At 38.7% G+C, this 15,612-nt stretch overlaps 1 protein-coding gene across 4 annotated transcripts in view; it reads right to left on the bottom strand.

Moving 5' to 3' along the window:
* Positions 1-15,612, bottom strand: part of cdh15 (cadherin 15, type 1, M-cadherin (myotubule)) — a 116,711-nt gene that overhangs the window by 48,448 nt on the left and 52,651 nt on the right. The window contains exons 1-3 of one of the 4 annotated variants that reach the window (XM_061887518.1): positions 14,764-14,836; positions 14,463-14,509; positions 11,647-11,810 (exon numbers count right to left, since the gene is read on the bottom strand). The exons of 1 other annotated variant lie outside the window; for it this stretch is intronic. In XM_061887518.1, coding sequence (XP_061743502.1) covers positions 11,647-11,760 — 114 coding nt within the window. In that variant the 5' untranslated portion in view covers positions 11,761-11,810; positions 14,463-14,509; positions 14,764-14,836. Of the gene's footprint in view, positions 1-9,843; positions 10,049-11,646; positions 11,811-14,462; positions 14,510-14,763; positions 14,844-15,612 lie in introns of those variants that run through there. 2 more of the 4 variants (XM_061887520.1, XM_061887519.1) reach the window with 2 other exon arrangements.

Here is a 15,612-nt window from a genome sequence, read left to right as displayed (position 1 = left end):
AATATTCAAGACGATAAAAGTTTAGCCATCAAAACAGAATTTTGATTTCAAGTACCGATACTTTGACAAAACATTATACAACTGAAAATATTTTTTAGCAAGTAACTTAAGTAAACAAAATGACACATTTCTATCAAGCTTAACTTATTTAATTTAAAATATGCTAGTATTGTTGTAAATCAAATGATTTATTAAATGTTAGGTACTGAATGCCAGATACAATATTTTTGACAAAACAAACAAAAGTAAAAACTACTATTGGCCCCAATTTAAATCATTTGGGTTTTTCCCTCAAAGCCTTCCTGTAGCCCAGTACTTATTTTCAGTTTCACCCCCAACACTCTCCACCACAACTATAAATAGTTTCATTTGTCTGTAAAATTGTAATAAGTACACCTTTGCGTAAGATTGTTTTCATACAAACATTATAGAAAAAACAAAATAAAGAAATGTGGAGCAATGTATTACAAAGAATAATTGTTTTTTTAAATCTGTAACAGAAAAAATAAATAAAACAATTATAAAACTTTATTTAAACTACAAACATTTTTTGACTGACTTGAAAATTTAATACAAAAAAAATACAAATAAACTCGATAAATTGATCAGCAATATTAACTAAGGAGCACAAACACACAGAAACACTTTATCCTACAAAACAAAAATAAATACAACAAATTATGGTGATTTAAAAATAAATAAAAATGATGTCATGATTAATGGCTACAATGAGCATTTTTTGTAGTGCACAGATTTTCCAAGATTTTAAAGCATGCAAGGCTCCCCCTCGCACCGAAGAACTGCTGTGTCCAGAGACTTAACTCCCTGATTTTGAGAAAAGTAAAAAAAAAGTCATAATAAGAAAAATATTGATGTAGTCACTTTGGTGTCGTTAATAAACCTTATTTCTTTGCATGCATTGCAGTGGCGGTGCAGAAACTTTGTCAGCATGTTTAAAGTTCCAGGCACTCCATGGAATTCAGATTTTTTTCCATTTGTATTAATTATACTCATATAACAATTAATCAAAGAAATAGAAAATACCGTATTTCCTTGAATTGCCACCGGGACGCTAATTAATGTAAAACCTCTTCTCACTCCGGCGTTTACCAAAGGCATGCGGTAAATTTAAGCCTGCGCTTACAAATTTGAGTGTGATGTAAGGATACCATCATAAAAAGCACATTTAATTAAAAAAAACGTTATTTTGGTCTTACTTTTACTTATAAATGAAGTCCATGCGCAGCTCCTTCTGATCAAAAGCATCGATAACTTGTTTATAGAAGTCTTCCTTATCTTTCTTCAGTTTTAAAAGTCTCTGTCTCGATGGAGATCTTCCTTTATTACCTCCTGCTTGGATTAAAAGTCCAGTTTAGAAAACTGTTTTATTTTAGATATGTAATCCTCCATGTTAAAAGTGCAAGCGAGAGGAAAAAATAAACGATCGCCGCTCACTCTTGCTGCTTGTTGTCACTTCTTCTGCAGCCGAGTAGTCGCAAGAAGGATCACTAGCGCCCTCTACCACCAGGAGGCGGGAGTCATTTAATGACTCATACTTGACACACGCAGCTACGGTATATTAATAAAACATAGCTGCTTACTGTTCTTTTTAGCATATTCAATAGCTTGGACCTCAAATCCTACTGAATAGCTCTTAATCTTCTTCCCTTTATGCGATTTCAAATGATTGAAATCAGCCTCCTCCATTTTGAAAATGATGACAGGTGATGTGTCACTCGTGATGTGATGAGTTTGACCTGGCGGAAATTCTAGGCATATGCTAATCTTTTGGCGAAACAAGTTTCATCCGGCGGAAATTCTAGACATCCGCTAATAAAAATAATATTTTGCGAAACGAGTTTGACCTGGCGTTAATGCTAAGCATGCGCTAATTATTTTAACCTGGCAGTAATTCTAGGCAGGCGCATACTATATACCCGGCGACAATTCAAGGAAATACGGTACTAGGTATCGATAGTATCGACATCTGGATCGATCACTGCTTCTTTACTTTGACACTTTAGCCGTTAGTTTCTTGTGTCGTCCTGCTCGGAGTGTGTTTGCAGCATTCTTAGTTATTCATTTCCCTCTAGTCCTCCAGTGATAATGCTACTTGGAATACACGTAGTTCATGGTGGTGAGGGTTTGTATCTTGGAAGCGGCTTCACACTTTGGATAAACCGCATGTTAGTTGCAACTTGCTCTCAAATTTGAGCCGGTGCTCTGCAAGACATGCACCCTGTCTCACGTGTAACACATTTAGTCCAGAGTTCTTGACTTTGCCAAAAATAATCTCACATTTTAAGCCCTAAATTAAATGAACAGACTTAATGTTAACCAGTACAGTTCTAACTCCTCGACAACAAAACAAAGACCTCACATTTAGTAGTTTAAGTGAGAAGTGTTGGAGTTAACCAGTCAAGCGTGAAAAGTCATTGCAGTTGAGTCTTTGACCTGCACAGGACCTGGGGTCCCACAGGTGGCCCTCAGGTCACTTCTGTCATGGCTCCTCAGACACACAGAAAGCAATTGAAGTAGCACTTAAGTCTTAGTCCGCTCTGTTCTTTGCTAAGTCATGACCGCCCGGCACTATTTTGGGCGCTGCCAGCAAGTGTGTGTCTCCCTTGGAGCAGATGGCACCACTTTAGGAATGCTGAGCAAGGTTAAAAAAAAAAGATGTAAGTAAGTTAGATACAATTGGGAATACTGTGGGGCGGAGCCTGTTAAAGACATTTATCCGTCAAAAAAAAAAAGGAATAAAACCCTGCAGAAAGACAACAAAATGTTGAGTGAAGATCTGGATTGTGAATGAAACACAATTTTAAAAGAACCTTACTTTAAATCACAGGTATCCAAAGTGGGGCAGCGAAGTTTTTACCGGCCCGCGGTACTATCTAAAAATTCTATTCCAGAAAAAGAAGAGGAATAAAAGAGAATACAGGCGAAAAAATTGCAATGTTGACTTCAATAGCACAAAGCTGCCATGCAGGCTTTTTTTTCCCTTTAAAACTGTCATTGCTCAAAAAATAATAATGAAAAAAAACAATTATTTAATAGGTCATTATTGACGTATTGAAGGCTCCAATTACTTGACATCAAATATTCAATTTTGAAATATTTTTGTGAGAAAATATAGCATATATTGTTAAGAAATGTTCAATGGTGTGACCTCGGGATGCAGAAACGGGAGGCAAGGTTGAATACAAAAAGGGAAAAAATTTAATAAGTCCAAAAAGGGGTAACAAAAAGCGATGGGGCAGAAGTGCACACCATGAATACTAACAAAACAGTTTCTTCTGTGGTTGGCGGGGAAAAAGCACAGCAAAAGTCCTCTTTAAATCAAGGAGGCTAAGCAGGACTAAGAAAAGGCAACGTACCAAGAAAGATGAGGCTAAGCAGGCACATGTATGTGCAGGGTTTAGGAAACATTAACCGGCAAGGTCAAGCTGTGAGTGACGAGCCTGAATACAGGTGAGCTAATTGCAAGCAGGTGCGCCAACTCATATGGAAACAGGGTTTGTACTTAAAAAAATAAAATAAAAATAAAACTTTATATCAACAAATAGATCTGAAGTTGATCAACAGATTTTAAACAAAAAATAGTAACATTATATCACTTAAAAAAATAAATCAAATTAAATGAAAAGTTTATATGAACAGATAGATCTGAAGTTGATTTTAAACAACAACAAAATAGTAAAATTAGGTTACTTATTTGACTATTTTTATGACTGAAGACCCTGGTACCAAACTTGAGGGGAGCCCTAAAATAGATACAACATTATTTATATTGTATTTGTTATGAAAATTAAAAAATATCAAAACGGCCCCCCACATGGGCTGATTTTACGGCGTGTGGCCCTCAGTGGAAAAAGTTTGGACGCCCCTGATCTAAACTGTCTGACTGATTGTTTCCGATGAGTGAGACCTCCGTGCCAGCTGGCTGCCGACGCTACGCGCTCTTGATTTGTACCCCATTTCATGGTCTGCAAGCGGCCCGCTCCTCTTTCCGCAAGAGGGATTACGGAGCGGGACAAATGGCATCGCGTATGCATCTGGGAACAGCTGGGACTGACCCCCCCCAGCCCGATTCAAACAGCCGGGGCTTTGGGAAGGCGGGTGAATGCGTGGAAACTTCTCTGAATGTTATCGGGTTACACTCATTGGAGACTTTAATTGGATTGGAGTGATTCTGTCCTCAATTTTGTATAATCGAAAGGAGGATTTACTAAACAGTTCCTACAATGATTGTATTTGTCCGATATGAACACTGGAAACCATTAAAGTCCTACTGAAAGCCACTACTAGCCACCACGCAGTCTGATAGTTTATATATCAATGATGAAATATTAACATTGCAACACACGCCAATACGGCCGCTTTAGTTTACTAAACTGCAATTTTAAATTTTGCGCGAAATATCCTGTTTAAAACATCGCGGTATGATGACGTCACGGGTTGTAGCGGACATTTTGTTCCAGCCCGATTCCCAGCTATATTAATCGCATAATTACACAGTATTCTGGACATCTGTGTTGCTGAATCTTTTTCAATTTGTTCAATTAGTAATGGAGACGTCAAAGAAGAAAGATGTAAGTAGGAAGTGGTGTATTGCGGCTGCCTTTAGCAACACAAACACAGCCGGTGTTTCCTTGTTTACATTCCCGAAGGTGAAGCTTTACTAAGGAACAGAGCGGTCAAGCGAACATGGTTCTCTACCACATGTCAACCGGCAGGTATCAGTGAGAAAATGGTGGTAATAAGTCGGCTTTTACCGTAGACATGAGCGGAGCTTGCGTCGTTTTTCGTGCACCTGTCAAAGAGGCAGCTAGCTGTGGACTCTCTTGCCTCCTACGACCGGCCGCCACCGAACATGGGATACTTCCACCGTGGAGGAGGGGGGGGGGGGAAGCTCAGCCCGGCCCGACCGGCTGCCTTCACTTCGCCTCGTTGAGAAACGTGGCTTCCCTCAGAGACACTGGCAGTCACCACATCCGTTGCCACACTCCTCTGACTTTCAGGTACGACTATATAATCTCACAACAACACTATTAACACAATAAGCAGATAAGGGATTTTCCAGAATTATCCTGCTAGTAAATGTGTCTAATAACATCTAAATCGCTCCCACTGCCGTCACCTTTTTTTTTTCTAGTCCTTCACTCTCACTTTCCTCATCCACGAATCTTTCATCCTCGCTCAAATTAATGGGGAAATCGTCGCTTTCTCGGTCCGAATCGCTCTTGCTGCTGGTGGCCATGATTGTAAACAATGTGAGGATGTGAGGAGCTCCACAACCCGTGACGTCACGCGCACATCGTCTGCTACTTCCGGTACAGGCAAGGCTTTTTTATTAGCGACCAAAAGTTGCCAACTTTATCGTGGATGTTCTCTACTAAATCCTTTCAGCAAAAAAAGGCAATATGGCGAAATGATGAAGTATGACACATAGAATGGAGCTGCTATCCCCGTTTAAATAAGAACATCTCATTTCAGTAGGCCTTTAATCACCAATGTATGACCCTGTAACTACTTGGTATGGGATTGATACCAGAAAATTGTAGTATCACCTAAAACCTATGTAATGTATCAAATTACATTATTACAGACACCTAAGGGAAATATGGACCGGGAGAAAAATACATTAAATGTTTGCATTTTTATTTCAAATGTACTGTAAACTTTTCTCTGATTAAAATCCCTTCAACTATCAAATTAGAAAAGAAAGGAAATGTCAACACAACCCTGGAAACACAAGCAATCCATGCAAACAACATTCTAAAATCCAAATAAACACTTAACAATTAAATTAAGGTAAAAAAAAAAAGGAGTATTTAAAAAATGTGTAATAAAGTGTAACAAAATAGTGAAAAGTGTGAAAATTTAAACAGAGAAACATGAAAAGAACTATTTTTTCAGGTTTACGTGGTCTGTGTAACATTTAATTTGGTCTCTTATTCTCATTTAGGTATGGAAATGCATTTATGTTATGCAGTAATTTTTATTTAAATCCAAATTATTATTTTAAAGTAGCACATTTGTTATATTTTTGTATGTATTTTATTTATACAGTCCTGCACTTAAGTTCCTACTTGTTGTTTCCATACATCCGAATAGGGAGCGGACGAGGGTTAAAAGTAAAAATAAATCTAAAAAAACTGCCATTGCGTCGAGGTGACTTTTCCTGTTTTAGCAACAATTTCTGTGCTCTCTGCAGCACTCATTTTTTACTGTCTCTTCTCACTCCATGCAGAGAATCAACAGCGAGACAACAAGATGGCGCAACTGAGCACGATAGTTGATAGTGTTCCTCCCATTCCACACTGATCACTAAGCTGCTAAGTTACCAAAACCGCGAGTGCCTTTCTCAATTTACCCAACCGGCCTTTGTTTTTTCGGCTTCTTTTGGCCAAAACATATATATGTTGAATTGAATTATATTTATATAGTGCTTTTCTCTAGTGACTCAAAGTGCTTTACATAGTGAAACCCAATATCTAACTTACATTTAAAGCAGTGTGGGTGGCACTGGGAGCAGGTGGGTAAAGTGTCTTGCCAAAGGACACAACGGCAGTGACTAGGATGGGAGAAGCGGAATCGAACCTGGAACCCACAAGTTGCTGGCACAGCCACTCTACCAACCCAGCAATGCCGCCCGGTTCGAGATATATATCTATCTCGAACATTTTTATCAAAATTATTTTTTCATTGATATCGAGTATGGAAATATATATTGATATCGATTAATCGTCCCAGCCTTAGATGTAATATCCTTAATGTGATACTTTTTGGCAGCCCTTAGGAGGCCTTGTGGCTAAGGAAGACTGCTTTAAGTAAGGGACGAGGCCAAATCTATCAATCAATCGTGTGGATCTAGCATCATATTGTGAAAGTCCAGTCCATAGTGGATCTAGCATAATAGTGAGAGAGTCCAGTCCATAGTGGATCTAACATAATAGTGAGAGAGTCCAGTCCATAGTGGATCTAACATAATAGTGAGAGAGTCCGGTCCATAGTGGATCTAACATAATAGTGAGAGTCCAGTCCATAGTGGATCTAGCATAATATAGTCAGAGTCCAGTCCATAGTGGATCTAACATAATATTGTGAGAGTCCAGTCCATAGTGGATCTAACATAATATTGTGAGAGTCCAGTCCATAGTGGATCTAGCATAATATAGTCAGAGTCCAGTCCATAGTGTATCTAACATAATATTGTGAGAGTCCAGTCCATAGTGGATCTAACATAATAGTGAGAGTCCAGTCCATAGTGGATCTAACATAATAGTGAGAGAGTCCAGTCCGTAGTGGATCTAACATAATAGTGTGAGAGTCCAGTCCATAGTGGATCTAACATAATAGTGAGAGTCCAGTCCATAGTGGATCTAACATAATAGTGTGAGAGTCCAGTCCATAGTGGATCTAACATAATAGTGTGAGAGTCCAGTCCATAGTGGATCTAACATAATAGTGAGAGTCCAGTCCATAGTGGATCTAACATAATAGTGAGAGTCCAGTCCATAGTGGATCTAACATAATAGTGAGAGTCCAGTCCATAGTGGATCTAACATAATATTGTGAGAGTCCAGTCCATAGTGGATCTAGCATAATATAGTCAGAGTCCAGTCCTTAGTGGATCTAACATAATATTGTGAGAGTCCAGTCCATAGTGGATCTAACATAATAGTGAGAGTCCAGTCCATAGTGGATCTAACATAATAGTGAGAGAGTCCAGTCCATAGTGGATCTAACATAATAGTGTGAGAGTCCAGTCCATAGTGGATCTAACATCATATTGTGAGAGTTCAGTCCATAGTGGATCTAACACAATAGTGAGAGCCCAGTCCATAGTGGATCTAACATAATAGTGAGAGCCCAGTCCATAGTGGATCTAACATAATAGTGAGAGTCCAGTCCATAGTGGATCTAACATAATAGTGAGAGTCCAGTCCATAGTGGATCTAACATAATAGTGAGAGTCCAGTCCATAGTGGATCTAACATAATAGTGAGAGCCCAGTCCATAGTGGATCTAACATAATAGTGAGAGCCCAGTCCATAGTGGATCTAACATAATAGTGAGAGTCCAGTCCATAGTGGATCTAACATAATAGTGAGAGTCCAGTCCATAGTGGATCTAACATAATAGTGAGAGTCCAGTCCATAGTGGATCTAACATAATATTGTGAAAGTCCAGTCCATAGTGGATCTAACATAATAGTGAGAGTCCAGTCCATAGTGGATCTAACATAATAGTGAGAGTCCAGTCCATAGTGGATCCAGCATAATAGTGAGAGTCCAGTCCATAGTGGAGCTAACATAATAGTGTGAGAGTCCAGTCCATAGTGGATCTAACATAATAGTGAGAGTCCAGTCTATAGTGGATCTAACATAATAGTGAGAGTCCAGTCCATAGTGGATCTAACATAATAGTGAGAGTCCAGTCCATAGTGGATCTAACATAATAGTGAGAGTCCAGTCCATAGTGGATCTAACATAATAGTGAGAGTCCAGTCCATAGTGGATCTAACATAATAGTGAGAGTCCAGTCCACAGTGGGGGCAGCAGGGGACCCTCCCGAGTGGAGACGGGTCAGCAGCGCAGAGATGTCCCCAACTGATGCACAGCTAACCCGGACCCGCTGTACTCTTTGTCATGAGAAGACGAAATGACAACATTGTACCAAACCCATTGGCTGCAAACATGACAGTAAAATATGGAGTCAAACCCGCTCACCCTGCACTCCATCACCGTTACAAACATAGAGACTGACTAATGACGGCCTGTTGACAATATGTCACTCTACAGTCTTATCCATCCTCATAATGGCCTCTGCTGACAGAAGCTACAAATGACTTCTTCGTGCACATCTGGAGTCATCCTCTTTCCTTACAAATGTTTACATCCACTTCAACCTCTGATTACACGGTGAGTTGTGTGTGTGTGTGTGCGTGTGTGTGTATTGATGAAAGCCGACCCAAAACATCACTCAGGGAAGTTCTAAACCAGGGGTCGGGAACCTTTTTGGCTGAGAGTGTCAAATATTTTAAAATGTATTTCCTAAGAGCCATATAATATATTTTTTTAAGACTGAACACAACTAAACGTGTGCATTTTTAAGTAAGACCAACATTTCTAGGGTATAATAGGTCTCTTATTCTTAGTAATAACATTGTTATTCTGAAGCTAACTGTGGAGGGGGCGTGGCCTGCAGCGACAGGTGCGTAGATGGCCCAGCTGGGCCTTGTTATCTAATCACCTGTCGCTCTGTTATAAGCAGCAGCCAGGAGGAGAGATGGGGTTGGGGCTGGAAATACAATTGCTGGAAAACAACTGAGAGACTTATTGAAAAATAAAACAATATTGCAACCCTGAAACAGACTCTCGTGTCGGTGCTTGGGGGTTTGAAGAACCCCCAGGAGGGCAAGCCCCACACTAACCAATAATAACTAAATAACTTCTTACCATTAACTCAACTTCTTGCACGGATGGATGGATTAAAAATGCATGAGAATGTTTTATATTTTGAACATTATTTTTAACACTGTGATTACAAGTGAAATGATTCATTACTTATCGTGTTAAGCAATGTCAGCTCAGATTTATCCGAGAGCCAGATGCAGTCATCAAAAGAGCCACATCTGGCTCCCGAGCCATAGGTTCCCTACCCCTGTTCCAAACCGTGTATGTGGAGAAGCCGGGGCAGCTAGAGGCCAATCTAGACCGGGACAGCAGCAGAAGATGAAGGCCGTTAAAAGAATACTACCTACAGTACTATAATTAGCGAGTATTTCCACTATTAAACTTCTGAGGTTCAGTGTGATCTAACAAGAGTTTAACGTACCTGATAAACGACAGCTGCCAGCACAAACACTATCAACATCCCTGCGGCCATCCTCCACGTTAAACAGTTCCAGAAACGACTTGGCTCCTGAGACCCCACAGCTCCACGCTCCCTGACCACTCTCAAAAACCCCTTCTCTACCTCCGTCCTTCTCCCGGCATCCGTCCCTGGAAGCTCCTCCTTGCACACAACAGGGGTATGGCTCAGGTCGCGGGGTAAGGGTTAGAATTACAGCGGGCTGGCCCCTCTCTCGGACTCGCCGCACATGTGCTGTCACTCACGACACTGGCAGCCCACGCAGGGACGAGGAGAGAAGTGGGCAGCTGCTGGCGCCGGAGACACAAACACCCTCTTTAACGGTTCTAGTAAACCTTACTCAGCCAGAAACAAACAGGGAGAAAATGCAGTTTCTTCAGTTCCTTCAACATTTTCCACGCCCAGGGCCCCTAAACTGATGGAGATTAGAGGCAAGGACCCCATACTTACAGTCGCGACTAAAAGTTTACATACACTTGTAAAGAACATAATGTCATGGCTGTCTTGAGTTGCCAATCATTTCTACCACTCTTATTTTTGTGATATAGAGTGTTTGGACCACATACTTGTTGGCAAAACAGCTCAATATGTGTTTCATATCAAACTTAAGAAGGTCAGTGACTTCACTACAAAAGTGGGTGACATTGTTATCACCAGGAAAGATGATGTCACCTACCTAGCTTCCATTCTAGAGGCTAATCTTTCCTGTGATAAAATGGCAACCAAGGTGATCAAAAAGGTCAACCAAAGAACAAGATTCCTCTACAGAATCTCCTCTCTGGTCAACAAAAGCACCTTGAGGATTCTAGCGGGAACTCTCATTCAACCCTTCTTCGATTACGCTTGCACCTCCTGGTACCCCAGCACCTCCAAAACCCTCAAATCTAGACTCCAAACATCCCAGAATAAGCTAGTCCGGTTACTTTTAGACCTCCACCCCAGATCACACCTCAATCCAACCCACTTCTCCAAAGTGGGCTGGCTCAGGGTGGAGGACAGAGTTAAACAACTTGCACTGAGCCTAGTCTATAAAATCCGCTACACCTCCTTGATACCGAAGTACATGTCAAACTACTTCCTTAACGTAAATGACCGCCATAACCACAACACCAGGGGGAGCTCCACAAACCACGTTAAACCCAGATTCCCATCTAACAAAGGTCTTAACTCATTCTCTTTCTATGCCACATCAATTTGGAATGCACTCCCAACAGGTATAAAAGTAAGTGCATCTCTATATTCCTTCAAAAGCGCTCTAAAACAACACCTCCAGGCAACTTCAACACTTTACTAATACCCTCCTCCATTCACATCCCATCTCCCCGGATTATAAACAACTCAAATGTACTTCTAATGTATATACTTGTTCTTATGCTATGTGAACTCACTATGTTCTCTGCTGGCTGTACATATCCTACTAAATAAGACCTACACTGTTTCAATGTCCACATTTCTCTGTTGATGCAATTGTTGATGACTGAAGTACTGATATCAACCAAAGCTCCTCATCCCACCCCCCGGATTGTAAATAATTCAATGTATATACTATGATGATTAACTTGTGTGATGACTGTATTATGTTGATAGTATATATTTGTACCATGAATTGATTAACGTGGACCCCGACTTAAACAAGTTGAAAAACTTATTGGGGTGTTACCATTTAGTGGTCAATTGTACGGAATATGTACTGTACTGTGCAATCTACTAATAAAAGTATCAATCAATCAATCAATCAATCAATCATCACATGGACAAAGATAATACCTTATGGAGGAAAGTCCAGTGGTCAGATGAAAAAAAAATTGAGCTGATTGGCGAAAATATCCAGTAATATGTTTGGAGGAGAAAAGGTGAGGCCTTTAATCCCAGGAACACCATTCCTTCTGTCAAGCATGATGGTGGTGGTATTATGCTCTGGGCCTGTTTTGCTGCCAACACATAAAAAATGCAATATTATATTTTCAAAGCGGAGTATTTAATGTGAAATAAATGGAGCCTTAATAGGTCAATAATTCATAACGGTTGCGATCCGTGACTCAGATCTTCACATGTTTATTTTTCCATCTTTGTTTCATTCTCTTAATGACCCACTTACTTCCTGTTTAGTCCGTTACCATGGTTACACATTGATTTCACCTGCTCCTGGTTTTCTACACACACCTGGTTCTACTTGATTAAATAAATAAATAAATGGGTTGTACTTGTATTACTCCCTATATAAGCCTTCCTCTTTTCCTTGTTCAGTCTGGGTCCATAAGAGTTGCCCACATGCAACAAGTGACGACTGCTCTTCTCGGTACGTTTATTCTCGCTAGCTCATATGCTAAGCCATCTGCCTTTTTTTTTAGCTCACATGCTAATTGTTTTTGTTTTTACATTTTTGTGCTTTCATGCCAATTCTAGTTTTCTGTTTGTATTTCCTAGTTTTCATCCTAGCGTTTTTGGTTTGCCTTTTTATTAGCTCCAGTATTTCTGTTCAGAGCTCTCTTGTTAAATAAATCTTTTAGGATCTTACCTTTGTTGTGTTCACATCAACGCATCCTCGAGGGAATCGAACCCGGCACCTCGATGCCCACCAGTCTTTACAATAACATTGTTGAATTGAATTCATTATTAGTTTTTGAGCAATCACAGAGTTAAAGAAAAAAATCCCACCCCAAATTTTGGGAATCCAAAGGGTCCCCCTCATAAAAGTGTTCAGAAGTCACTTTGTTTTTTTGTTTTTCAACACTTAAATCTCCTTCAGATCAATCCTTGCGACTAGAAGCTTTTTATTTCTTTTTAAATAATTGTTTTTCTATCTGTTTGTTTTGTGTCCTTTTTGTCATAGAACATGTTTTTATATGGCAAACACACAAAATATGCAATATTTTCCCCATAAGGGGAAAATATTGCATATTTTGCCATCTCCGGGGTAATCATATATTTTGCCATCTCCAGGGGAATATTTGATGTGAAGTAAATTGAGCCTTCAATCTGTCAGTAATGTATAACATTGATTTTGATTCATTATTTTTTTGGAGCAATGGTAGTTTTACAGAAAAACAACAACAGTCATGGCAGCTTTGTGTTATCACAGTCAACAATGCAATTTTTCCCGTTATATTTCACCTGTTCCATCTTTTATTCTACTTTCAATTGTTTTTATTTGTATTTCGTATTTTTAGAATGTGCCACAGACCGGTAAAAAATTAGCTGCGGGCCGCCAATTAGCTCCGGGGCCACACTTTTGGACACCCCTGATGTCTATCATGAATTGATTAGCGTGGACCCCGACTTAAATCAGTTGAAAAACTTAATCAGGTGTTACCATTTAGTTGTCAATTGTACGCAATGGCCCTGCGATGAGGTGGCGACTTGTCCAGGGGTTATAGCTGATATAGGCACCAGCGCCCCCAAATGGTACAAGCAGTAGAAAATGGATGGATGGATGTACTGTAAAGTGCAATCTACTAATAAAAATTTCAATCAATCAATCAAACGATACCTCTCCCTAATCAAGACATTTCTAATTAATGCGTTAACCAGACAGCTGAAAAACATGTAAATACTTTCCACATCTTCTGTAATCTCCTTCTCCAAGGTTGACATTTTCCTTTTTACATAAAACTTTACAAGGAGTTTTTGAAAGGCCTTACAGTCTTCCCACAACATTAAGTTACATGTTTAACATGCAAAAAGGTCAACACTGTAATTTGATTCATTCCCTGTCCTTGTAAGTGTAGCACTTTATAGAAACTGGTAGAAAAAAAAATGTCCATGCTTTTTCATTACCAACACTCTTTCGTCGAGCCCGTCTAAAGTCTGGATGGAGGTTGTTCTGTGGTCAGGGAGCTACGATCGCCAACCCAACATGCTGAACACGCCTTCATCTCAATCAGCACATGAAGTCCATGCAGTAAAACTTGAAGCCCACAGGTGCTCCATAACACTCAGCAGCTGAATGATATCCTTCGCCACGGCAGCTTCTGCCAGCATATTTGTGTACGCTCCTCTAATTAAACGAATAGTGCAATGTTTCTTTGAGAAGAAACAGCCAGAAATACTGTTCATTAACAAACTATATAAACAAAGACCATTCTAAAGTTAACGATTATTTGCAACAAAAAAAATGTTTATCAGTTTGAACATCAAATATGTTGTCTTTGTAATATATTCAACTGAATATGGGTTGAAAATGATTTGCAAATCATTGTATTCTGTTTATATTTACATCTAACACAATTTCCCAACTCATGGAAACAGGGTTTGTACTTACAACGTTTATATATTAAATGACAGACCTATTTAGATGTTTTTTTTTTATAGGCAGAATAGAGCGACTCCCTTTGACTCTATTGTTAGCTGACTTTTGCTAATGTTTATTTACGAGTTAGAATGCATAAAAAAAAAAGAAAACATTTGAGTGCTTTTTTTTTACCTGAGGATTGTGAATGATAGGCACAATTCCAAAACTGCAGTTCCTCTTTAACATAATTAGAGTCCTCTAAAGTTGATAAAACCGCCACATATTCATCTTTACACCCATTTCACCTGAATATTAGCCTTGATTGTGTTCTACTGTACAATATAATACTCACAGCTAGCCCAGAGGATCCTCCCATTTAAGAGTCTTTACCTCAAAACACTGCAAAACAGAACATACAACATTTAAAATGAGGAACAAAACAACTAATGACATTCCAACATTAAAAAAAACATGCATTAAAAACAAATGCGCTAGCTTGATGCTAACCTACATTGGATTTTCCATATACATGCTACTATTTAGCATTAGCGATTTTCATAGCGATTTCAACACTTACATGTATGTTAACAAAAACTTTACCAAACATACACGTGTTAATCAAACAGATGATGTGTATTAAGTACAATACTTACAGAAGAAAAAACACTTTTTAGGGCTCAATAATATACAAGACTGGCACATTGCAACTTCCGGACTACGGCAACGTAACTAGGACAAACTAAAATGAACAAGACGCCTTATATGGCAAGTGATCAAAACAACGTTTATTATTCAAGCCTTTTCTAATATTTTACACTATAAACTGGGTCTAAAGCAGGGGTCAGCAACCTTTTTGAAAGCAAGAGCTACTTCTTGGGTACTGATTAATGCGAAGGGCTACCAGTTTGATACACACTTCAATAAATTGACAGAAATAGCCAATTTGCTCAATTTACCTTAAATATATATATATATATATATATAAATGGGTATTTCTGTTTGTCATTCCATCATACATTTTTTTCCTTTTACGGAAGGTTTTTTGTAGAGAATACATGATGAAAAAAACCTCTTAATTGAACGGTTTAAAAGGGGGGAAAACAGGAAAATAAAAACTTAATTTTGAAACAGTTTATCCTCAATTTCGATTCTTTAAAATTCAAAATTCAACAGAAAAAATAAGAGAAAAACTAGCTAATTCAAATCTTTTTGAAAAAATGAAATAAGGAATTCATGAAACATCATTAGTCCTTTTTCCTGATTAAGATGAATTTTAGAATTTTGATGACATGTTTTAAATAGGTTAAAATCCAAACTGCACTTTGTTAGAATATATAACAAATTGGACCAAGCTATATTTCTAACAAAGACAAATCATTATTTCTTCTAGATTTTCCAGAACAAGTTTTTTTTTAAAGAAATTCAAAAGACTTTGAAATAAGGTTTAAATTTGATTCCACAGATTTTGTAGATTTACCAGAATATTTTTTAAAAATTTTAAT

Source organism: Nerophis ophidion, linkage group LG25, assembly GCF_033978795.1.
Source record: "Nerophis ophidion isolate RoL-2023_Sa linkage group LG25, RoL_Noph_v1.0, whole genome shotgun sequence".
NCBI lineage: Eukaryota > Metazoa > Chordata > Actinopteri > Syngnathiformes > Syngnathidae > Nerophis > Nerophis ophidion.
This window is presented reverse-complemented; position numbering and strand designations above follow the sequence as displayed.